This window comes from Topomyia yanbarensis, chromosome 3 (assembly GCF_030247195.1).
Source record: "Topomyia yanbarensis strain Yona2022 chromosome 3, ASM3024719v1, whole genome shotgun sequence".
NCBI classification, from domain to species: domain Eukaryota; kingdom Metazoa; phylum Arthropoda; class Insecta; order Diptera; family Culicidae; genus Topomyia; species Topomyia yanbarensis.
The window spans coordinates 325,920,765-325,944,959 of record NC_080672.1 but is presented as its reverse complement, the minus strand read 5'-3'; the positions used below and the strand labels follow the sequence as shown (position 1 = coordinate 325,944,959).

General features: G+C 39.8%; 2 protein-coding genes across 2 annotated transcripts in view; one reads left to right on the top strand and one right to left on the bottom strand.

Moving 5' to 3' along the window:
* Nucleotides 1-24,195, top strand: part of LOC131689037 (uncharacterized) — a 273,415-nt gene that overhangs the window by 144,339 nt on the left and 104,881 nt on the right. The gene's annotated exons all lie outside the window — the stretch shown is intronic.
* On the bottom strand, nucleotides 21,860-23,869 carry LOC131689038 (serine protease SP24D-like). The gene is made up of 3 exons (XM_058973788.1): nucleotides 23,430-23,869; nucleotides 22,760-23,135; nucleotides 21,860-22,671 (listed from the first exon to the last, which is right to left on the bottom strand). The coding sequence occupies exons 1-3, from the start codon at nucleotides 23,714-23,716 to the stop codon at nucleotides 22,528-22,530; spliced, it is 807 nt and encodes a 268-aa protein (XP_058829771.1). The 5' UTR covers nucleotides 23,717-23,869; the 3' UTR covers nucleotides 21,860-22,527.

The window sequence follows — 24,195 nt, the reverse complement described above, 5'->3', positions numbered from 1 at the left end:
GAAACCAACGGTTGCACCGGACACATGGGTAGGTGATTAATGTGTTTTCTGGCCTCCAAAATCACCGGTGCCCCTATCACGGAATCCTAAAACAAAGCCAGGACCAAACTGGACCGCAACAAAAGCGAAGATGTTTGGAACAGGCAATAGCTTCGTCGAAGCTGAAAACGTATTAGCTGAACTTCAATAAGTTACCGATTCCAAGGATGCTGGAGGTGTTGGAACCCGAGCCAATCCAGTAAAAAAGAGGGTAGTTCTCTAGTAAAACAATGACTAAAGGGGACAAACTAAAGGAACAGGTAAAACTAAGAGAATGTTTAAAAATAGATTACAAATACTGATTGTTCTGTTTTAGGGGTCGCTCCCTGGAACCATGATTGCCGTTACAATAATGGAACATGGGCAACCCACGAACCTTTCTGTTCCTCCGGAAATCTTCGAATCGAGCTCGCAAACCTTGGGCCCATTGATGACTAACGAAAACCCTGATGACTCTGCTTAATCTCAAATGAAGTCGGTGGAGATACAAATAAGTTTGGATTTTTTTATCGTAATTGTGATCATTATTAGTTACTGTTGTGTTTTAGATCTCCAGTAGTAGTAGTAGTAATATGTAATATTTACAGCTGTAAAATGGAAATCTAGTACCTTTTGTTTGCGAAACTAATTCAACGGATGACGTTGCGGATGACGCACCAATAAATGTGAACATTTGTGACAATGATGGCTGTGGAAATGCGAATCTTATAAATCGGCTTGACAGCATGGAACGTGAAATCAAAGCGATTAAGGGTCTTACTGTGCAGATACTGGAATTTATGGCTAACGTTGATAAATTTATGACAAAGAAAAACGATGTCATAAAGAGACCTGAGGAAAATTTTGCAGGATTCAAGGAAATCCTATGCATACAGACAAAGGAGGATTTGCAAAAACTAGTGGAAAAGCTGCCCTTTTTGAAAACCGTATGCTTCAGTATTGCAAATCCTAATACAATCTAACCGTAAAAGGGGGAAGGGATGCCGTTTTTCAAGACTTTTATAAGAAAACTTATGTCGCCCACTGTTCTACAACCGTTTTCCTGGTTAGGGAATCCGCGACTTGTTAAACAAGCCGATGGAAGTCTCAGTGGCTACAATGAAAGCTTTAAAAGCAGTTTCCCCAACTTTGTGCATTTCGTTTTTCTGGAGGTGCGAGCAGCAGATTTTGAATGTACCGAAGAGAGCGATAATAAATGTTTCTCAAATTTTCTGCGAACAAAAAATACAGAAATCAAGAGATTCGAATCAGGTAAAGGTAATCGTGAAGAGTATACAAGAAAGCGCAAATGTTTTACAAATGTTGAAGTGGGTCAAAATGTACTGGCCAAGAATCAAATGAAGGCAAGCGTTACGACCAATATAAAAATGGAACAAAACGAGTTGGAGATTAATTCATTTATTTTTGGAGAGATTTATCATTTATTTTTGGAGCAGTCTGCATGAGCAATTAGCATACTCAGATGGTTATTGCTGGTTCTTGTTTTGTATCGTTAACGTTTGTGTTTATTACGAACGATTTCGTTGGTCGCGCGAATTTATTTCGTTTATTTTACAAAAGTTTGCGTATTTATTAGCCTGTTGTTGTTTTCAGTCGATCTTTAGGGTTCGATGTTTGAAAACATCGATTTTTTTTAATTTAAAAAAATCGACGTGGTCAGATCGATTTTCTAGTGGTACGAAAAAATGGGTGCTTGATGAACGAAAGTTTTCGTAAATTTTACTTATTTAGTTTACAATGCACGAATGTTATCGTTAATAACGACATTAATCTTCATGAATAAATCGAAATGTTTCGTTTATTTTAATAAACGTTTATGTATATTACGAACGATTTCATTGCTCACACGAATTTATTTCGTTCATCTTAGGAAAGTTTTCGTATTCATTAGCATATTATTTTTTCAATCGATAAGTTAAGATCAATGTTCAACAATAACGATTTTTTTAACTAACTAAATGGATCAATCTGGAAAAATAGATTTTATTTCAACCTGTTCACCTTTATTGGGGACTAAAAATATTGTGATATGAAGTAATGGCCGCTTGATGAACAAAAGATTTCGTAAATTTTACACTAGTGTACATTGCAGGAATATTATCGTTGACAACGACGTTATGAATGAAACGAAATGACTCGTTTATTTCCATAAATATTTATGTATATGATGAACGATTTCGTTGGTCGCACGGATTTATTTCGCTTATCTTAAAAAGTTTTCGAATTTATTGGCCTCTTATTGCTTTCAGTCGATCTTTTGGGATCGATGTTTAATAACATCGATTTTTTTTTGTAATTTAAAAAAATCGATGTAGCCAAATCGATTTTCTTGTGGTACGAAGAAATGGCCGCTTGATGAACGAAAGTTTTCGTAAATTTTACTTATTTAGTTTACATTGCACGAATGCAATCTTTCGTGAATGAACGAAATGTTTCGTTTATTTTAATAAACCTTTATGTATATTACAAACGATTTCGTTGGTCGCATTTGATATTTTAGGATCGATATTTGACTGCAGTGTTTTTTTTAATTAAAGGGATCGATCTGGCAAATTCAATTCTATTTCAACCTGCTCATCATTGTGGAGGACTAAAAAGATTGTGGTGTGAAGAAATGGCCGCTTGATGAACGAAGGTTTTCGTAACTTGTACTTATTTTGTGTACAGTGCACGAACATTTTCATTGATAACATCATTTTTCGTGAATGAAACGAAATGTTTCGTTTATTTTAATAAACGTTTATCTATATTATCTATATTACGATTTCATTGGTCGCGCGTGATTCATTAACAGTGCTATCTTTTAAAATGAACTACCTTGGTTATTCAACTAATTTTTCCGATCTTATTTTATTGCAAATAATTATATTATTATTATTCATTATATTCAGAATTGCACATAGTGTGTCGTATGTAATTTTAAATGTACTTTGATTTGATGGCATTGCAAGGGAACACGTATCCGCCGGTTGATTCCAATCTAGCTGACATCTCTTTTGACAAAGCAAATTAATTAATTTGTTTGTTTAGTGTTTGTTTGACAAATTGGGAACTAATCCACTGGGAATTTAATGTGCGTGAGGAATACGCATGGTATTGTCTGAGTGAAAAAAATGGGAATTGATAGTTTCTCTAGAAGAATCAGAAGCTACCAATTCGCAGCAGTCATACCAGCACGAAGAACATACGTTTCATTGCCATATTCATTGGCTCACTTTTAGGCCAATAAATCAATTAAATTAAATCAATAATTTATGGTCTATTTTATATTGTCGACAACACTCCCGACAGCCGGCTGTCCGGAGTTCAAGTTGTTTTCGATGAAACAAACTCTCGATAAACAGTTATCCAGAGGTTAAACACCTTCGCATCGCGAACATTTACGTATCCTAGTCAATAAACTATTCAAACTTCTTATGCACGAAAATAAATTCACAGTCGAATTGCTTGCTTGAGGCGAATACTGACTAACAACCCACCCACTTCCCGATCCGTGGTACTTATGAGAGCGTCACCGAGTGGGGGCCATCCGTTAGGCAAGTACCACATCAACACTTCCTTTCTCATATCCCAAGCTACGGTAAAGATGGTCGTGGCCAGCAATGGTGGTTCTCAGGCGAAATTCTCGCTTGGGCTGGATCAATTGTTATTCCCAAACAATGCTCCTCAAGTAGTCTGGCTGGAAATGAGAGTCATCAGTCTGCAATCTACGAAGTATACCGTGCTTACGCAACGCAGCGCATTACGAACAATCTCGTTAGTCGCACGAATTCATTTCGTTCATCTAAGAGAATTTTTCGTATTTAATAGCATATTATTTTGACATTGCTCCTGCAGAGAAAAACTACTTATTCATACAAAACCAAGTTCGCGATGGCTCAACTGAATCCGTACTGCTCCGGATTCGGGATCAAATGGAAGCGAAAGAGGTTTAGCAAATCTTCCTGAAACCGGTGGACACGGATACGGCTACTAAATAGTCAGACCGAGACCGTCGTGATGATCAACAATTATCTGACGTATAGCAACAATGACTCCATATTCTACCTCTGTTGAAGCGCTTTTGACGTTGACGGTTTGACGAATGGTGCTCGTAAATATTATGAAGATATTCGTATATAGCAGCGAACATTTCGTTTGCCTAATGAAGCCATTTCGTAATAAGCCAACGAAAGTCGTTTCGTGGTTTTCACTAAAAACTCGTAATGAAAAATAAAAATGTTTCAATAGAACTACGAATGATTCATTATATGTACGAAAAATTCGTATATTTTATGAAAATTTTCTGTACGAAACTAATTCCTAGCAATTTACGAATATATTCTATCAGTGTATTGTCTAGAGACAATACTTGATTTGAAACGTTTTCATATTTTTGTAAGACTTCGGTTTCAATAGGACTCACAACGTTGAGATTAAAATTATGGACGCTTTCAAACTGCTGAGCAAGTTTTTGAGCTATTTCTTCGTTTATAAGAAGTATGTGGTCACCTTCCTTCAAAGCTGGAATTGGTTTCTGAGGTTTTTTAAGAACCTTGGAAAGTTTCCAGAAAGGTTTAGAATTTGGCTTGATTTGTTCAACCTCTTTCGCGAAATTTTCATTTCTTAAGAGTGTGAATCTATACTTAATTTCTTTTTGTAGATCCTAATAGATACATATCATAGCAGGATCACGAGAACGTTGATATTGACGTCTTCGAACATTCTTCAAGCGAATCAGAAGTTGAAGATCGTCGTCAATAATAGGAGTATTAAATTTTTTCTGTGTTATTTGTACTGATAAATTTCTAGCATCAACTAAAGATATACTTAAATTTTGTAATGCCGTATCAATGTCAGCTTTATTTTGTAAATCAAGGTCATGATTAAAATTATTCTCAATATAAGTTTTGTACCTTTCCCAATCCGCTTTGTGATAATTGAACACTGAGCTAATGGGATTGGAAACAGCTTCTTGAGAAAGTGAAAAGGTTACTGGAAGATAATCAGAATCATAGTCAGCATGTGTAATCAATTCGCTACAAATGTGACTTTGATCTGTCAAAACCAAATCAATTGTTGATGGATTCCTTACAGACGAATAGCACGTAGGACCATTCGGGAACAAAATTGAATAATAACCAGCAGAGCAATCGTTAAAAAGTAGTTTACCGTTGGAATTGCTTTGAACATTATTCCAGGCTCGGTGTTAGGCGTTAAAATCACCGATTATGAAGAATTTCGACCGATTTCTTGTATGTTTTTGAAAGTCTCCTTTCAAGAAATTAAAAACACGTTTATTACAAATTCGATTCTTTTAAAATTTTGAATAAGTACTTCCCCTTACTCTAAACAAAGAGATATTCACATTTCGGTCGCCATACTGGCAGTCATAAGGATTCTAAAATGGTGATTTGAACTAATTCAAACAACTTCTAAGGTTTTGTCCGACTTTTATTCGGAGATCCGCCACTGTGCGTCGCGCCCATCCGTGTAACTTGAGAAGAAATTAACCAAAAAATATCAGCTAATGATCAGAAACGTCCCGTGGATTGTCTAATTGAGTGTTATCTGAATCAGATCAGATCTGCTCGTACTATGACACAATCATAAATTTCCACTGTAATTATCCCAGCCGATTAACAATTTGTATTACAGTTAACAGGTAATTTCTGAACTAATACGTTAATTACATTTCATAAAATATAATAATTGGAAAACCATATATCAGTAGCACGCAACACATAAATCGGGGCATGTCGCGCAATTTTAATGTTTCTCCTACATTTCCACATATGTATGACCTCTGGAACAGATTAATATTGGTGCGTAAATCGAACGTAAACACGTTTTGCTGTTTCCCCACTTTCTCCGTTTAATTGGAGCAGAATTTGAATATTTTCGAGGTTATCATTCACCCGACCGCACGGCTTTTGGCACGGGCCGTAAATCATCATCGTCAGAATATCGAAAATGCGAAAGTATCGGATGTCAAACGAAAACTTTTCGGGCCAATTTAATTTCAAACATCCCACTTAAAGTTCTCGATCGCGTACTATTACATCCTTATCAAGGAGCAAACAGAAGCCCATTAAGGCACGTGCCGTTCACAGTAGGTATAAAGAGTCTTCAGGCAGTAAAAACAGTGTGCGGTATCGTCGAAAGAATGAAACTACATCGTACGTGTTATACATTGCCTATGTGTGTATACAATCAACGATGAAGTTTTTGATTCTTTTTGCGGAAAAAAAAAGGAAAATTTCCGATGCGAAAGAAATCGGTGGACGCGAGGTATGGCTTATGCCAATTGAATGTTCAACACAACCGAATGAGTTACTTGGGTTCTTGGCTAACGGATCGGTGTCTTACTGCCCACCGGGTGGATTCAAGCATCCTTACGCTTGAGCCTGTGAGTAAGAGGGTGGTGGGTTATGATGAGTTGATGCTTTCTATTTCTAACCGCAGTAGAGTGTACCGTGTGCGATAAAAAGTTTGTCTTTTCGTAAACACCTCGCGGTGGTTAAGCAATGCAAACAAACGTCCATCACGGACTTGGGAAACTGAGAAAGCTGCCATCAATTTTCTTCATTTCGGTGAGATTTGAAGTGCAATGTTTTTTTGGCAGTGTTGTTACAAAAAAAGATAAAATCAACAAAAAATAGGAAGTTTAATTAGTAACCTCTGAGGTGATACTTGTTTAACATTGTTTTTCGAGATTCAGGAAGTTTCTATCTTTTATAAAAAATATTTCCAACATGGATACATCTTCGAAAATGTTGAAATCAAGCTGTTTTCAAATTCAAAATAACAAAAAAATAATGCTCATAACATCTGTTCTTCAATTCTAAGATTCTGGCGCAGATTATTTTCAAGGTCCTAAACCTTATTTCCATTCCACGTGTCTTTTTTGCTGCAAAATCCGATTCCTCCAGAATTGTTTCTTCTTAACTTTGATTACAGTCGGAGTACATTCCGACTGTTATCAAATTGCTTTTTGCAATCATGAACCAGAATAAATTGGCTCGAATGGCATATTTCCCGTGTATATGCGAGTAATTGTGCCTTGCTGCGTAGTTTTCCTGATCGGAGGACACGGTGATAGAGAAGGGTAGTAAGTGAAAATTGAAGGGTGGGAAAATAACAAAGCAAATAAACTTCACAAGTAGTTTGGATCGCATGCAAGAAAGCCTAACGATCTTTACCAAAGTTGAATAGAAACTTTTGTATGTCACTAAGTTCCAGTAGTCCACACACAAATTTGTCAATGTACGAGGTGAGCGATAATTGCTAGGGGTCCGTTTTTGGTAACAATATCTTTTATTTCAGTTTTGAAAACTGGAACCTTGCCAAAAATGGAAGCTTTTTTGATGAGCATGGATAATAAAGTTTCTACACTTGTGAAAAATTGTCTGAGGGAGAATCTGCAACCGAGAATAGTTCGTCTAGATCCTAAGGACAAGGGTCTCTAATATCTGAGCTTCATGATCTTCCAAGTTGGCATTAGCAAATCATTCAGGGATAAGGCTCTATCCAAAGACACTTGGCCGGGGAACATCTACTTCCGTGAATTTATGACCAATTTAATAATCCAACGACCGATTGTCAGGATTGATGCGGAGAAGAATCCATCCGGTGATGGATAGCAGCACCAAATTGGTAGTTTTGATCTTCATCAAATAGAACGAATCGTGTATCCTGAAACAACTCAATCTTTAATATCTGTAGGCCAGTTTGCTCTAAATCGGTCTGATAAGGATGCTGTAACCACGGAAAACGTAACAGATTTAATATTTTTGTTTACATTGTGCGAAAACAAAGAACAATGTGTTTCATTCCTGCAATGTGAAACTACACCGTAGCGCTTGATGTTAGATATTGACGTACACATTCATCTATTCGTGGGTACAAAGTGTGACGAAGATGTCGCACTAAAGCGAGATGATATGACATTTGAAAGAACTTCTTTCCAGATATTTTTAACGGAGCTTGAGTAATGGGAAAGCGACAAGCACTTCCAATAACAAGCATACCTCACAATATCAAATTATAGGTCCAAGCAACTTACACCAAATCACGAGTCAGTACAGTGGGTAGTAAGCTTAGGGTGAGAGTTCTATTACTAGGGATTTGTCCCGTTTTCCCATTGCATTATTTTCGCATTAAATCACTTGCGGTGCGTTTGTGCAAATGGAATTGTGGTACATCGATGTTTTCAAGTGTGCGCAATGTGTACCCGAAATACACGTGTTGCAAATTTGAAATATTGTATTCGATCATATGTTTCGAGTGGGCGATTACTCACTTGGTTATTTTCGAGCGGGTAGTGCTACCCATACTACCTACGTTATCTGCCGATCCTGTGTAGAACGTGTGTAGATTATGGTTGCAAAAAGGAGGATCCACAACAGATCTGGTCAATTTTGTAACAATGTACAACATTAAATACACTGATGTAGACCGAATTAGTATCAAAGTAAATTTCGCAAATCCAACCATGTAATCGTAAGAATCAGTTGGGCTATTTCTGTGGAATATACCGACACTCAGGCTTCAGATGTAATATTTGTTCACCTATAAAATAAAACGAATTTTTTCTAAAATTATATCTTACAGTATTGAAATAGCACAAAAGTTTACCCGACTGTCTATGAAAAGAAAGCACAATTCAACATTTTACATATTTGCTAATTTGAAATAAGGAAATTTTTCTTTTGGAATATTCGTTGTTTTAGTGGATATGAAGCATAGCTTTTGTAATGATTTACTTAATTTGTTCGCGTATCTGGTTCGAACGTTAGTAAAAATTTGTAAATGTTTACTTGTGATTCCTATACTACCCATGATCGCATAGTTGTCCCGTTTTCAATGGGATTTCCTATCTTTATGGGACTGATATGCGATCATGGGCAGTATAACATATTACAGTTTTTTTTCATATTTGCTCTGAATAACATGAATTCATTATTTTAAAAAAATAATCTCGCCTATCCATGTACAATATAGGCAGTAGGGTAGGGCAAAAGTTAGATTCCTGCTCCGAGCAACTTTTTGGGTCCTAAAACCATCGTATAACTTCTTAGCTCGATAAGTGAAGCTATATTTTTGCGCACATGGTTTAAAGTTTACCTGGAAATTGAGTTTTACAAAATAATTCCTCCAGGAGTCTCCCATTACCTCCTAAAAATCAATCGATATATGGTCTTAGTAGGAAATTGACCAGTGAAACAATGTCTCGAAGACCGCGAAACGATTTGATGCTTGTGGAAGCATTATTGAGCAGAAACCGATTGATGGTCTGACGATTGATAAAATATTCATTTTTTCTAGCACCACTGCTGTTGGTTTTCGAATCATATGCAATTGAGTTCTACAAGATGACGACACGAATGAACTCATGATGAATGAAGTTCACATTTGACAATTCTCGGTGGTTTGTTTACTTTGTCAGTTGCGTGAGTTCGAGTGCAACGGGTGCTCATCTGTCGCATTCGAACTCACGTAATTCCTATGTAAACAAACCACCGAGAATTGTCAAACGAAGTTCATCCGGCTCATTTTGTGGGGTTATGTCGGTTGGTGTAAAACCTAATGTTCTTTGAGATATTCTTATTGAGTTCAATGATCTGAGTTGTTTGGTCCCTTCACATTAGTTTTCATGAATAAAAGAAGACTTCTATTGTCCACAATAAGAGAAAGTTTAAAATTTTGTACATGATTCGACCGTCAGCAGCAGTGATGCTACGAAAACAAAAAAAAAATCACTCGTCAAAGCATCAATCGGAGTCTGCATAATGTCTTTTTGCACATGCGACAGATTGGATATCGATTTTAGATCACCGTGAACTGATTTTAACGGATTTTAAATGATATTTTTCGGTGAAAAAGAACGGAAAGAGGTTAATTGGTTTACGTTTCGGTCTACTGACCCTGAGTCAGAAAAGTAACCCAGAGGGTAGAATAGCTAGTAAAGTTCTGATGATGGCTGATAAGAAACAGTAGGCAGAAACGTAAACTAATTAATAGGGTGTCCCAAAATGACATCATGTTGAAAAGTCATCGGGCTCACTTCTTAAATGAAAGGTTAGACTATCAGGACCACTTTCTTCTTCGGAGTGAATTTGCTAAAACGCTCCCTACTGGTGCCGAATTTTGATTTTTCGAAAAATGGGCCGATTTTGGGTAAAATTTCAAATTCATGCTTGTTGAAGTGCTTCTGAACTGTCTTAGATTTTATTCAGCATTTTTTTTATTTTTCTGGAGATCAAAATGGAGAAGTTTGGTTAGTTAGTTAGTGCAAATTTTTAAGTATAAGAGCGGCTGAGCCATTAAAACTTAGTAAAAAGTGTAATTTTTGATGATTTTCATTAGTTTTTCTTCAAAACTGGGTATCTAAATTTTTTTAAAAGTATAGAGAACAGTTCAAATAGTTGAGCCGAATAAAGGGGCGTAATTTTTGTTGAAGGAAAAATCAAAATTCGCCACCAGTAAGTAGGGAGTGTTTTAGCAAATTAACTCCGAAAAAGAAAGTGGTCCTGATACCCTAACCTTTCATTTAAGAAGTGAGCCCGATGACTTTTTCAACATGATATCATTTTGAGACACCCTACTAATTAACCTCTTTCCGTTCTTTTTCACCGAAAAAAGTCAATTAAAATCCGTCAAAAAAGCTTCACATTGTTTTGCGGTCTTAGAGACATTGATTTACTGTTAAATTTCCTACTAAAAACACATATCGATTTATTTTTAGGAGGTAATGGGAATTACTGGAGGAATTATTTTGTGAAAATCAATTTTCCCATGCGAATTTCCATGTAAACTTTAAACCAGGTGCGCAAAAATATTATTTGTCCGATCGAGCTAGGAATTTGCATGATTGTTTAGGACACACATGAAACCCAAAAAGTTGCTCGGCACAAATTTTTTTTTTAATATAACCGTGTTCCAACCTAATATGCAGCTGACATTTTTTCTACCTAACGGCTCACCAATACATATGCGCTCTGCAAATACCCTATTGGAACGGTAGACTAACAGCACACCTTTATGGATTGTATACCATTCCCCAGAAAGCCATTCCCTTGAATTCCATCCTCTAAAATATACCATTCCCCAGAACCACATTCCCCAAAATGTACCATTCCCTAGAAAAACAATTATCCAGAATTCCCCATTCCCCTGAAAATTATTCCCCCGAATGCCCCTTCCTCAGAAAAGCTATTGTTTTTATTCAAATTTTTGTGGTGAAGTCACAGGTTTGCGCATTACCTAATTCAAGGAGCTGATGCGGTGCAAAGCTGCTGAGGATGTTCCGTCGAAAACGGCGGGCCGTCACAAGCTGGTTTATAACTGGCTTATTTGAACATTGGATTGGTTCCTTCTTTCAAACATAAGCAGTTCTTTGAATCTTTATGCCAAATAACTCTTGCACGAAAACTTGTGATCTTCTCGTCTGCTCGGTTTATTTAGACATTGTTGTAGTGTTGATTCAAGCTTTCCTTGAATCTATATTAACATCGAAATGAATACAATTTTTTACAAATAGTTGGTTTGGTGAGTCTTTAGAGCATTTATAGTACTTTTAAATTTAAACTCCCGATGATTGAAAATGAAAATTTTCAGATCCCTCAGCGACAAATCAAGAAACCACCCGGGTTACAACTTGTTCCTCCACCTGTGCCAAAGCGAACATTTTACCCATCGACAAGCGGAATCATTCGACGGTCCAAATCGGTCGCCGAGTGTAACGTATGAAGGTTATGACCAGCAGCCAAAGAGCTACTCCCAGTATCGTCCCGATAGGATTTGCCAGTCTGGATTTGATGAGCAGACATTTGGATTTTTCGCAACGAATAAAACCAAAACCATCGGTTCCTGCCATACTAGTGTAATTACGACTAGCTTCGATGACCTTGGAGACACGGATGACTTTGTGATATTCAACAAAAAGATGTCCTCGATAGAGTCCAACCGTTCGTCCAGTGATTCAAATAAATCACAAACAACCATTGATACCGGTTACGTGTCGGCGAATGAAAATGATCGATCTATCTTCACAACGGCAGGCTCTACTAAAGGTACCTTCCGAAGTAGATTTTCATCCGAAGACACCCAATCGTCGTTGGACAGTTTCCTTTCATCCGAACTGCATCGAACTGACACCATCGATTCACTGCAAATGAATGATTCACCCTTCAGTTTGAAGAAGAACGTGTTCAACTTTGACGCCAAAAGTAGCCATATCCGAACATCCAGTTCAGTGTCACCTAACTCAAACGATGAAAAAATCGACAACAGCTCGCTTCGTAGCATTGAAAGTAAAAGTTCTCGTCGGCTGCCAATGGTCCCGACCAGAAAACAAAATAACATGCCTCCAAAAATCCCACCACCCACTCGAATCACTACACCTCCTGCGTTGCCATCACGCTCTCAGCAGGCATTCGAGTCTCGGATGCTAAACAAAATTCAACAACAGTAACAACAGCAGCAGGTCAATAATGCACTCTTAAGTCACAAATCCAGCCTAGAGAATGTCCAAGAGCTTTACAGCCGCCCGACAGGTTTCCGGCGGTCGATGCAGACTACACCCTCGCTCAATCAGCTGCATCACTCGAAAATCAACCAACGACAGGATTCCCACATATCAAGCGACAGCTTCTCGGCTACCTCAAGCCCAGGGTATAGGGGACCGCGGGGCAAGTCCGACACCTTAAGCGCAATAATTTTTCTAAAATTCCTCAAAGCTCCTAAAATTGTATATTCTGTGCATAATCCTTGTTTAGGTGGTTCTTAACAAAATATAATTTTTCCAGCGTTTCAAAAAATTGAATTCATTAAAAATTATTGGTTGCCAAAAAATGGAGAAAAATGACATTTTAAAAACGCTGCGGGTATGACCGACACCACAAAGGGGCAAGAGCGACCCCCTTTTGGACATTCTTTTTGTCCAATTTTTTCCATTAAAAATGTATTGTGTATGTGTGATAAAGTGCAATTATGTGTCTATGAGTATATGTGATGCAAACGCATGCTTTCTGTAGCTTCATCGCGTAGCAAGAGGAAGAACATTCGAATGCGTGGTCTTATGAATAAATAATGTTTAACGCATGGTTTATATTATGGTACGGGTTTTCTCAAGTAATTCTTTCGAGGTTTATTGCCACTTGTATAGCCATTATAACGAAGAAGAGCTGTTCTGCAATCAGATTATATACGCTGTTGCTAGGAATCATTCACGTAAAAGTGACGCACGCTTCGTAGTAAGCTATCCGGTTCCGGTTTCAATTATTAACATGACGTAATTATAGTATAATCGAACCCAACAAATATACCCAGTCGTTTGTATCGAATCAAAAACGAACCCAATCATCTAAACACCGTGTCGGTTTTACCCCACCCAAAAACTGTCGGTCTTACCCCAACAGCGAACATTATTGTTAAATGCTCAATTAACAGTATTGAAATACTCAAACTTATCTTCAATACACACAAATAACGACATGGAAAGTAGAATAGAATGTGTGACACAAAAACTGGTTATTTTCAAAGCTTTTGTGTTATTAAAACCTTAAATTGTATCAACTAAAAATAACATCCAAAAGCGCATCAACTTTGCTTTCGCTTGTTTTGTTTTTTTTGTTGACGTTTAATGAATCCATATGGCATCGATGTGTATCGAAATGCCGAAAATCCTGTCATTATTGTATGATTTAAAATTTGATAACTGGGAAAAGTCGTGGGGTGTCGGGCTTACCCATGGTGTCGGGCTTACCCCCAGTTCCCCTAACAGTAAAAATATGGAAGCTTCCCTGCTGCAGCACACCTGCAAAATGAACCGCTCAACGATGCGAAGCCATCAGATACAGCAACAGCAGCAGCAACAACAACGATAACTAATTTGTTTATGAGTGGTCAGAACCGTGTACAAAAGGTGGAGCTAGTGTTTTGGACAAATTGGCGGATCGATATTTTTAAGGAATTCATCATAGTGTCTGTTATTCTATGCTTATAATACACGACTTTTAATGCAAATGGCCACATAATGACTTATGTCAGACGATGTTGCACCAGACTTTATGCCGAACAGGATACAACAAATATTCTTCTTTTACACATGAATTGCCTTTTGAGTTTAATTTTTGAACCATTTTTTATACCCTTTTGTTGTTAAGCAATGTTTATTTACAGATTTTAGAGATAGTGACTAGGATCATAGCTTCTTATTTGATACGTTTCATTTATCGTATTCACATGACGGTAAAATGAAAACGTTCATAGTTGACGGTCCCGCTTTCAACGAAAATTCTGCCTTTCAAGCCACAGATACAGAAAAACCAGATATTTCATACAGAACTTCAATGACACCCGCCAGTCTGTTTGTGACATCGGAGCGGTTTGAATTCCGCTGGAAACCGTTAGGAACCCTTTTTGTCGTCGCTGCGGTTCCCGGCTTCCGATTCTCACCAGTCGAGACCTTTTGGCTAATGACAAAAACCGGTAAAAGTTCATTAAAATAGTCTTAAAGCATAAATAAACCTATCAAATTTTTGCTCGCTCTTTTCGAAAATCCGAATTACTCACACCTCAAGTTAGCAAGATCGTTGAAAGTGTCCATTTCAACTTTCACCAACGTAAGAAAAGTGTTTCAGGAACGTTGGTTATAGCCAAAAGGGTTGGATATTGTTTGACATAAGACATTATATGGTAGTTCATACGTCTCCCAACCTTTGAACAGAACGGATCGTTATATTTCACAGTGGTGTTCGGTGTGTAAATTTCAGTGAGTGAAGGTCATCCTTTGTTCGTTCGTTAGCTGCCGTTCTGCTGGTGCCAGCAGTAAATCCAGTACATTGTTTTCGCTGGTGCGGAACAATCGACGTTGTTTGCAGATAAGTTTTGCTTGATTTTTTTCCTCGTTTGCTTTCTTTCCTTTTCCCTACTTTTACTCTACCTTGTAATCAAATAATAAGACACATTCCCGTTTATATAACGCTCTGATCTCGTGCTTAAATGGCCGAGGGCGAAATACCATCTGATGTAATGATGGAAGTCCCTGATCCCCCTAACACTCGCATTGCTCCCCGTATAAAGCAGTACCCAGAAGGTTCCTCTGGGCCATGGGTGGTATATTTTCGGACCGGAGAGAAACCGGTTAATATATTAAAACTTTCTCGAGATCTGACTGCTAATTACCCGGCCGTAACTCAGATAACACGTGCTCGGACAAACAAGATACATGTTCTAGTGAATGATCTCGGCCAGGCAAACGCGATTGCTTGCTGTGAGCGCTTTACGCGGGAATTTAAAGCGTACGTGCCTTGTGTGGCCGTAGAAATCGATGGGGTAGTGTCCGAACCGGGCCTGAAATGCGAAGAACTGTTGGAGCACGGGGTTGGCTGCTTTAAAGACCCCTCGCTTGAACAGATTAAGATCTTGGAATGCAAACAATTGTATACCGCAAACACCGAGGGAGGTAAGACTACCTACTCTCTATCAGGCTCGCTTCGGGTGACATTCGCCGGGTCCTCTCTTCCCAACTACATCCTCCTTGACAAGGTTCGCCTGTTTGTACCGCGGGTCATGAGCTGCAGCAATTGCAAGCAGTTGGGCCACACAGCCACGTATTGTGGAAATAAGAAACGATGCGGCAAATGCGAAGGAGAGCATGAGGATAACTCTTGCGACAAAGAAACTGAAAAGTGTATTTGCTGCGGGGCCCTTCACATGCTCTTAAATCATGCCCTGCGTACAAGCAGCGCGGGGATAAAATTAAGCGCTCCCTTAAGGAACGCTCGAGGCGTTCTTATGCATAAATGCTAAAGAATGCTTCGCCATCTGTCCTGTCCGAAAATCCCTATGCTGGTTTGGCTAACGTTGAGAAAGAATCTGACGACCCACGAGAGGGAACATCTTTGGTTAACCCAGGGGAATCCAGGAAGGGGAGAAATCTAGCCTCCCCTAAATTGCCTCGTAAAGGCGCCAAGGTGTCGTCCCCTCAGAGTGCGCCAACTACAATCAATAAATCCAACGGAAGTGATGCACTAAAGCCGCAGCAATTTGCTCCAGGACTTGGAAATATTAATTCTAACAAGGAGTATCCACCACTTCCAGGGACACCAAAAACCCCAAGTGTCCCCTTTTTTCCAAAAAACACTCAGTCCAGTAACGGACTAATGAAATTTTCTGACATAGTGGACTTAATTTTCACAACTTTCAATGTTACTGATCCTCTTAAAAGCATTCTGATACATTTTCTCCCTATAGTGCAAACATTTTTGAAGCAGCTGACTGCTAAATGGCCCCTCCTTGCAGCGATCGTATCCTTCGATGGCTAAGTCATCAAACGAGGTCACTGATTCGATCACTTTCTTACAGTGGAATTGCAGAAGTATCCTCCCGAAAATCGATTCCTTCAAATTTTTACTAAACAGTTTAAAATGTGATGTTTTCGCATTATGTGAAACTTGGTTAACTTCCGATATAAATATCAACTTCCACGACTTTAATATAATTCGTCTGGATCGAGAAAACCCTTACGGAGGAGTACTTCTGGGGATTAAAAAGTGCTATTCTTTCAACCGAATTAACCTCCCTTCGATACCAGGCATTGAAATTGTCGCTTGTCAAGTTCTAATCAAAGGCAAAGACCTTTGCATTGCTTCCATCTACATTCCTCCTAGAGCCTCGGTAGGGCACCGAACGCTTTGTAATATCACGGAATCCTTACCGGCACCGCAGCTAGTTCTAGGAGACTTTAACTCGCACGGTACGGTATGGGGTTGTCTTCACGATGATAATAGATCAACATTAATCCAAGATCTTTGCGACAATTTCAACATGACCATCTTAAACACGGGAGAAATGACGCGGATTCCTACACCACCAGTACGCGCAAGCGCGTTGGATTTATCACTATGCTCGACTTCGCTACAGTTAGATTGCATGTGGAAGGTGATCCCTGATCCCCACGGTAGCGATCATTTGCCTATCGTAATTTCAATTGCTAACGGTTCAAGACCATCGGAAACAATCAATGTCTCGTATGACCTCACACGGAACATCGATTGGAAGAGTTACGCGACCGCGATATCCGTTAAAATCGAATCCACCCAAGAGCTTTCTCCGGAGGAAGAGTACAGAATTTTGGCTGGCTTGATTCTCGACAGTGCGAATCAAGCTCAGACTAAACCAGTACCCAGCGCGAATACCCATGGACGGTCTCCCACCCTGTGGTGGGATAAAGAGTGCTCAGAGCTGTACGCGGAGAAGTCGACTGCATGTAAGGCCTTCCGGGAAGACGGGTTACCCGCTAGCTATCAGCAGTACGCGTCGTTAGAAAGGCGAATGAAGAGTCTAATGAAAGCCAAAAAACGCAGTTATTGGCGCCGGTTCGTCGACGGGTTAACGAGAAAAACAGCACTCTTTGGGGTACGGCTCGACGTATGCGTAACCGAAACAGTACCAACGAGAACGTGGAATATTCAAACCGTTGGATATTCGCTTTCGCCAAGAAGATCTGTCCGGAATCTGTCCCGGTACAGAAAACGTACCGCGCCGCGTCTCCTCACGATACCGCGAACGAAACCCCGTTTTCGATGGTGGAGTTCTCACTTGCTCTCTTGTCATGTAACAATAAAGCCTCAGGGCCAGACAAAATCAAATTTAACTTGTTAAAGAATCTGCCAGACTCTGTCAAGAGACGCTTGTTGAATTTATTTAATAAGTTTCTTGAGGGTAATATTGTCCCTCATGACTGGAGGCAACTGAAGGTCATCGCCATTCAAAAACCAGGAAAACCAGCCTCCAACCACAATTCGTATCGACCGATTGCGATGCTGTCCTGTATCCGAAAGTTGTTCGAGAAAATGATCTTGTTTCGCCTCGACAATTGGGTTGAAGCAAACGGCTTACTGTCAGATACACAATTTGGCTTTCGCAAAGGCAAAGGGACGAACGATTGCCTTGCGTTGCTTTCTACAGAAATGCAAATGGCCTATGCTAACAAAGAGCAGATGGCATCAGTCTTCTTGGACATTAAGGGGGCTTTTGATTCAGTTTCTATCAATATTCTGTCAGAGAAGCTGCACCAGCATGGTCTTTCACCAATTTTAAATAACTTTTTGCTAAACCTGTTGTCTGAAAAGCACATGCACTTTTCGCATGGCGATTTAACAACATTGCGATTTAGCTACATGGGTCTTCCCCAGGGCTCATGTCTAAGTCCCCTGCTCTACAATTTTTACGTGAATGACATTGACGATTGTCTTGCCAATTCATGCACGCTAAGGCAACTTGCAGGGTGGTCTCTGTTACAGGGCCCAAAGCTGCCGACTTGCAAGGGCCATTACAAGATACCTTGGACAATTTGTCTGCTTGTGCTCTTCAGCTGGGTATTGAGTTCTCCACGGAGAAAACTGTGTTGGTTGTTTTTTCTAGGAAGCGCGAGCCGGCGCAACTCCAGCTTCTATTAATGGGTGCAACGATCAATCAGGTTTTCACATTTAAATATCTCGGGGTCTGGTTCGACTCTAAAGGTACCTGGGGATGTCACATTAGGTATCTGAAACAGAAATGCCAACAAAGGATCAATTTTCTCCGAACAATAACTGGAACATGGTGGGGTGCCCACCCAGGAGACCTGATCAGGTTATACCAAACAACGATATTGTCGGTGATGGAGTACGGGTGTTTCTGTTTCCGCTCCGCTGCGAACATACACTTCATCAAACTGGAGAGAATCCAGTATCGTTGCTTGCGCATTGCCTTGGGTTGCATGCACTCGACCCATACGATGAGTCTCGAAGTGCTGGCGGGCGTTCTTCCGCTAAAAAATCGATTTTGGGAACTCTCATATCGATTGCTCATCCGATGCGACATTCTGAACCCGTTGGTGATTCAAAATTTCGAGAGGCTCGTCGAGCTTAATTCTCAAACCCGTTTTATGTCCTTGTACTTCGACTACATGGCACAGAGCATCAATCCTTCTTCGTACAATCCCAACCGTGTCCGTTTCCTAGATAGTTCTGATTCTACTGTATTCTTCGACACATCCATGAAGGAAGAGATTCGTGGAATGCCGGACCATATACGCCCGCAAGTGATCCCCAATATATTTTATAATAAATTCCGAGAAGTCGACTGCGACAAAATGTTTTACACTGACGGATCGAACCTCGATGGGTCCACTGGCTTCGGTATCTTCAGTAATACTATCACCGCTTCATTCAAGCTCAATGATCCTGCTTCAGTTTACGTCGCAGAGTTAGCTGCAATTCAGTACACCCTTGGGATCATCGACACTCTGCCCACAGATCACTACTTCATCATTTCGGACAGCCTCAGCTCTATCGAGGCTCTTCGTGCGGTGAAGCCTAAAAAGCAATTCCCGTATTTTCTGGGGAAGATACAGGAGTCCTTGTGTACGTTATCTGAAAAATCTTATCAGATTACCTTTGTTTGGGTCCCCTCTCATTGCTCTATCCCGGGCAATGAAAAGCCCGATTCATTAGCAAAGGTGGGCGCATTAAATGGTGACATATACGAAAGACCAATCTGCTTCAACGAATTTTTTAGTATTTGTCGTCAGAGGACGCTCAACAGTTGACAAACCTCGTGGAGCAATGGGGAACTTGGACGATGGCTACATTCGATTATCCCAAAGGTATCAACGAAGCCTTGGTTCAGGGGGATGGATGTGGGTCGGGATTTTATTCGTGTAATGTCCCGACTTATGTCCAATCACTACACCATGGATGCGCATTTGCGGCGTATTGGAAAGTAGTCTGTACGCTTGTGACGAGGGCTATCACGACATCGAGCACGTTGTCTGGGTATGCGCCGGGTATTGTGACGCCAGGTCTCAGTTAAAGGATTCCTTTCGGGCCCGAGGTAGACCACCCAATGTACCAGTCCGAGATATGCTGGCAACTCGTGATTTCCCCTATATGTCCCTTATTTATACTTTCATAAAAACGATAAATATCCCAATTTAGCCCCTCTCTTTTTATTTCTCGTTTTTAGAGTTTCCTCCTACCTTGTGGAACCGATCAGCTCCAGAGTGCCACTATGTAACCGCCGTCGCCCTTACCACTACGCCTGCATAAAAGGAAACTGAAGCGAGAGCGACTCGAGGTCCGATGACTTTTGAAGGATTCCCCGCGGGTCCGAAGAATACCATCCGCCAATCCGGTACTCGACGACTTACTAGACTGAGGCGCAAATTTGTTTCGCTGATCCCCCTCCCCCCCCCCCTTCGAGCGAAAGTTGCAAGTTTTGCTCTTCTTTCCCTGTCACCATACGCCTTCTCTCCCCTGTCCTTGATACAACTGCTGCTACACTGATGCGGAAATAAGCCACCCTCTGAATATCTTGACCAAGCATAAGTTTTCGTTAAAAAAATCAAATTAGTATTCTGTATTCCTAGTTTTAAGATAGCTATAATTTTTACTCTTTTTTGAAACTCTTGTCCTCCATCTTGTAAATAGAATTGTATCCCTAGTTTTAAGATATCTGTGAAATTTCTCATAAATATTTGTTCCCCTTTTTGTGTATTAAACTATATTATTAGTTTTAAGATAACTGTAAAATATTTCGTAAAATACCATTACTCCCCCTCTTGTATATCAAACTGAATCCCTTGTTTTAAAATTTTTCATAAAAAAATCTTTTGGCCCTTTCTTGTATATTGAATTTTATTTCTAGTCTTAAGATAGCTGTAAACTTTCTTTTCTTTTGTAAAAAAAATATTTCAACATTGTAACCTCCTAGTTTTAAGATATCCAAAATGTAAAAACAAAAGAATTTGGTTCCGCCAAGCTAACGCATTTGTGCCTATCAAATAAACAAAATGAATAAAAAAATTATATGGTAGTGGATCATTTGACATAACAGTCGTTTAGTATAAGCACCATTTACCATGTACTTTCGAGAGTATTTATTGCCACCTGATTGAGTAAACCGAGCAATCCGGTGGATCGTACTTTTACGTACGAAACATTTTCAATGCAAAAGAAGGATAAATGCTATTAAAAACCTAAACCGTTTGTCAAAATGTGCGTTCATTTCGTTTTTAATATAGATTCAAGGAAAGCTCGAAAGAAGGGATCAACACCTATGTTTGAATAAACCGGGCAGACGAAAAGATCACGAGTTTTCGCGCAAGAGTTATTAGGCATAAAAATTCAAAGAACTGCTCATGTTTGAAAGAAGGAATCAATTCATATGTTCAAGTAAATCGGGTACGCGAATAAAGAACTGGCATGCTTGCGAGGGGCCGCCGCTTTCGGTAGCCCATGCTCAGTTCCTTCACTTGGATAATGCACAAAGTTTTGGTGTCATCACATAACCTTACTTACATAACACTGTTTCATTCTAATGGATCCTAGGAAGGGGGGCTACCGCTTCCTACAGTTGTTGCCAAATAGTTCTCAGATACACACCTGGACTGGATTCTGCAATATGTCCTACATGTATGTTTATATTATTAAAAGAAAAGTAAAAATACTGCTATTGTCTAATGCTGCTAGCAGTGCACTCTACGAAAGGAGCAAAACGGCCCACATTCCTAATACGATTTTTGATTTTCATCAAGATTTTTCTAAATTTCCCATGTCTGGCAAATAGTTATATCTGGGGAATGAACTTCTGAGCATTGGTCCATCCTAGATAAAGCTTTCCGAGAATGAGTACATTCTGGATTATTGTTTTCTATGAATTGCTTTCGAGGGAATGGTTTTCTGGAGAACAGTTCTTTCTGGGGAAAACAGCTCGGTATTTTAGTTTCTATGGAATAGTATTTGGGGAAAGGTCGTAGAACCAAATCTTCATTGCAATAATCAACACGACATGAATTAGCGAATTCTTTATTTTAATTCAGAATAAATGATGTCATCCTAACTTCCGGTTTCAACACAATTTCAGAAGTGGTCGAATCGAAAGCGAAGATTTTCGTTCAATGGAAGTCGGAACGAGTAGTACGTTTGAAAAGATCAAATCAATAAAAAAGTAAAACTTTTCTAGGAAATGACCTTCTGGGGAATGGTGCATTGTGAGGAATGACTTTCTGGGGAATAGAATATTTTGAGAGATGGTATTCTGGGGGGCTAATATATTAGTTAAACTCTAAATATTTTTTTTCGCTGTTGAAATGGTTGATTCTGTCAAGTCGAGTTGTAATTTTTGTTCAAGTTTAAAAATCAGAAAATGAATGGAAGGGCTGAGATTAACTAAGGGCCATCTACCATAAATTTATTTGCAAGGAAATTCGGCTACATTTTTGAAACTTATGAAAATTGTATAAACTCTAATAATTTTCATAATTTATCGACGCTGCAGTAAATTATAAGAATGTCAACAGCGATTGAAAGCTTCTGTCGATTTTGGATTTTTTACATTACGATTTTACATTGAAAGTGCCTTTCTAATTCCTATTCCTTGCTATAATATAGAATTCGAAACAAATATGTTTCCGGCAAAATTAGCAATATTTCCCCACAACAACAATTTCCAGCTGAATTAATTTATTTTGGACTGTATCCACTGAACGAAATCGGAAACTTTCGCATATCCATCCGGTGCAGACGAACCGCAATAATTGATTACGAAGTTTGCCACTCCAACCAGTTGATCGTTGTAAACTGCCGGTCCGCCGGAATCTCCCTGCGAATTGAAAGCAATACTGTAACAATCGACGAAATCGCGTTCTCGATTGCACGGGCGACACATTCTCGTTATTATCTCTACTCACATTACAAGCACCATTGTTCGCCGGTGACCGTAGACACAATAGCCCCGAGCGGATACCGGTCTGCGACACACATTCTCTGGCGGACATGGCGACAACGCGGTTATACTGCAGCAACGCAGGCAGTGGCCCGTTGCTGTAAAGCCGTCCCCATCCGGAAATGGTAACCGTTCCACCGGTCGGCACATCAGAGCGCCCAAGTGCAATTGGCTGAATGGCTCGGCCCAGCTGATACGGTCGTGTAAGCCGGAGAAGCGCGATGTCGTTGCGGAAGTTGCCATAGTTTTCATGGGGAATGATTCGTTGTACCTGACGACGCACTCCTCCCTGGCCCAGGTTGACGGTACCGGCGAGGACAGTGATGGAGAAGGGAGATGCACTAGAAAGCGGTTACGTGAATTAAAAGGCAGATCTCACATTTCGCTGTTAGTTGGTAAGAGCTTAGTAAACACGGCTCGGGATGAATCATAATTTCATGGAAGAAATATTCGCCACTGGCTTTAGGGATATGCAGAGACGAATATGACATGTGGTTGCTTTTGTACATCGCTAACAATAACAATGGAATAGAGACTCTTGAATATGCGGAATGTCCGTTAGAAATGCTTGTATCGCCTGGTGTAAACCGCAATTTTAACCTGTGATTTAAATATACCACGATTTCCCCACTCACACTTGATTTCCGCTATACACACAATGCGCTGCCGTCAGGACCCATTGGTTTGCAATCAGCGATCCGCCGCAGCTCAATGAAATTCCGTAACGCAGCAGTGCTACCTGGAAGGGAAACTGATTGGCATCGGCCGCAGATCCGCCAACGATACGCGTTTCCGATGCCGACGATGACAACAACGACAGTCGTCTGGCCTGCTCTAGGGGAATAAACTGGGTACCGGATGCGTACACCAGCGAAAGTCCTAGCAGGAAAAATGTCGACCCGCTTTTCGATTGCACGAACATTTTGATTGGGTGGTGGTTTTCCGCAAGTTCCGTCGCACGTAACAGTTCACAAACTATGCAAAACCGACCGGATATTGTGGGTTTGGCGTACACAAGGAAATGAATGGTTTTTAGTTCGATCGTTGGGCTAAACTACGGAGGATTCATTAAAATTTCCACTTATTTATAGAATCTATCCGCCCAGCGAATTCATATCAGTGCTTGTGAAACGGTATCGCCATTATTTCCAATCGGACACAAACAAGGCAGGCTCTTCAAAGTAGATTAATGAATTGATGTGGTAGGATCCGATGGTAGGTATTGGTTGTACCGACCACCTGCGGTAGTTCAATTGGAAATTTCTACGCTACTGTTTTATATTTTGTGGTTTGTTTTGAACTATATTGAGGGCGATTTACTCAATTGGAATTCAATCAATCAGTGCCACTAGTGTCGCAAACACTTCACATTGTATACTCGAAACATTTAATCGCACTTTC

Excerpts from the sequence above, each read along its gene's own strand:
- LOC131689038 (XM_058973788.1), bottom strand. The coding sequence starts at position 23,716 with ATGTTCGTGCAATCGAAAAGCGGGTCGACATTTTTCCTGCTAGGACTT. Across the intron at positions 23,136-23,429 it reads GTGTATAGCGGAAATCAAGT|TGCATCTCCCTTCTCCATCA; the intron begins GTGAGTGGGGAA and ends ACCGCTTTCTAG. Across the intron at positions 22,672-22,759 it reads CGAACAATGGTGCTTGTAAT|GGAGATTCCGGCGGACCGGC; the intron begins GTGAGTAGAGAT and ends TTCAATTCGCAG.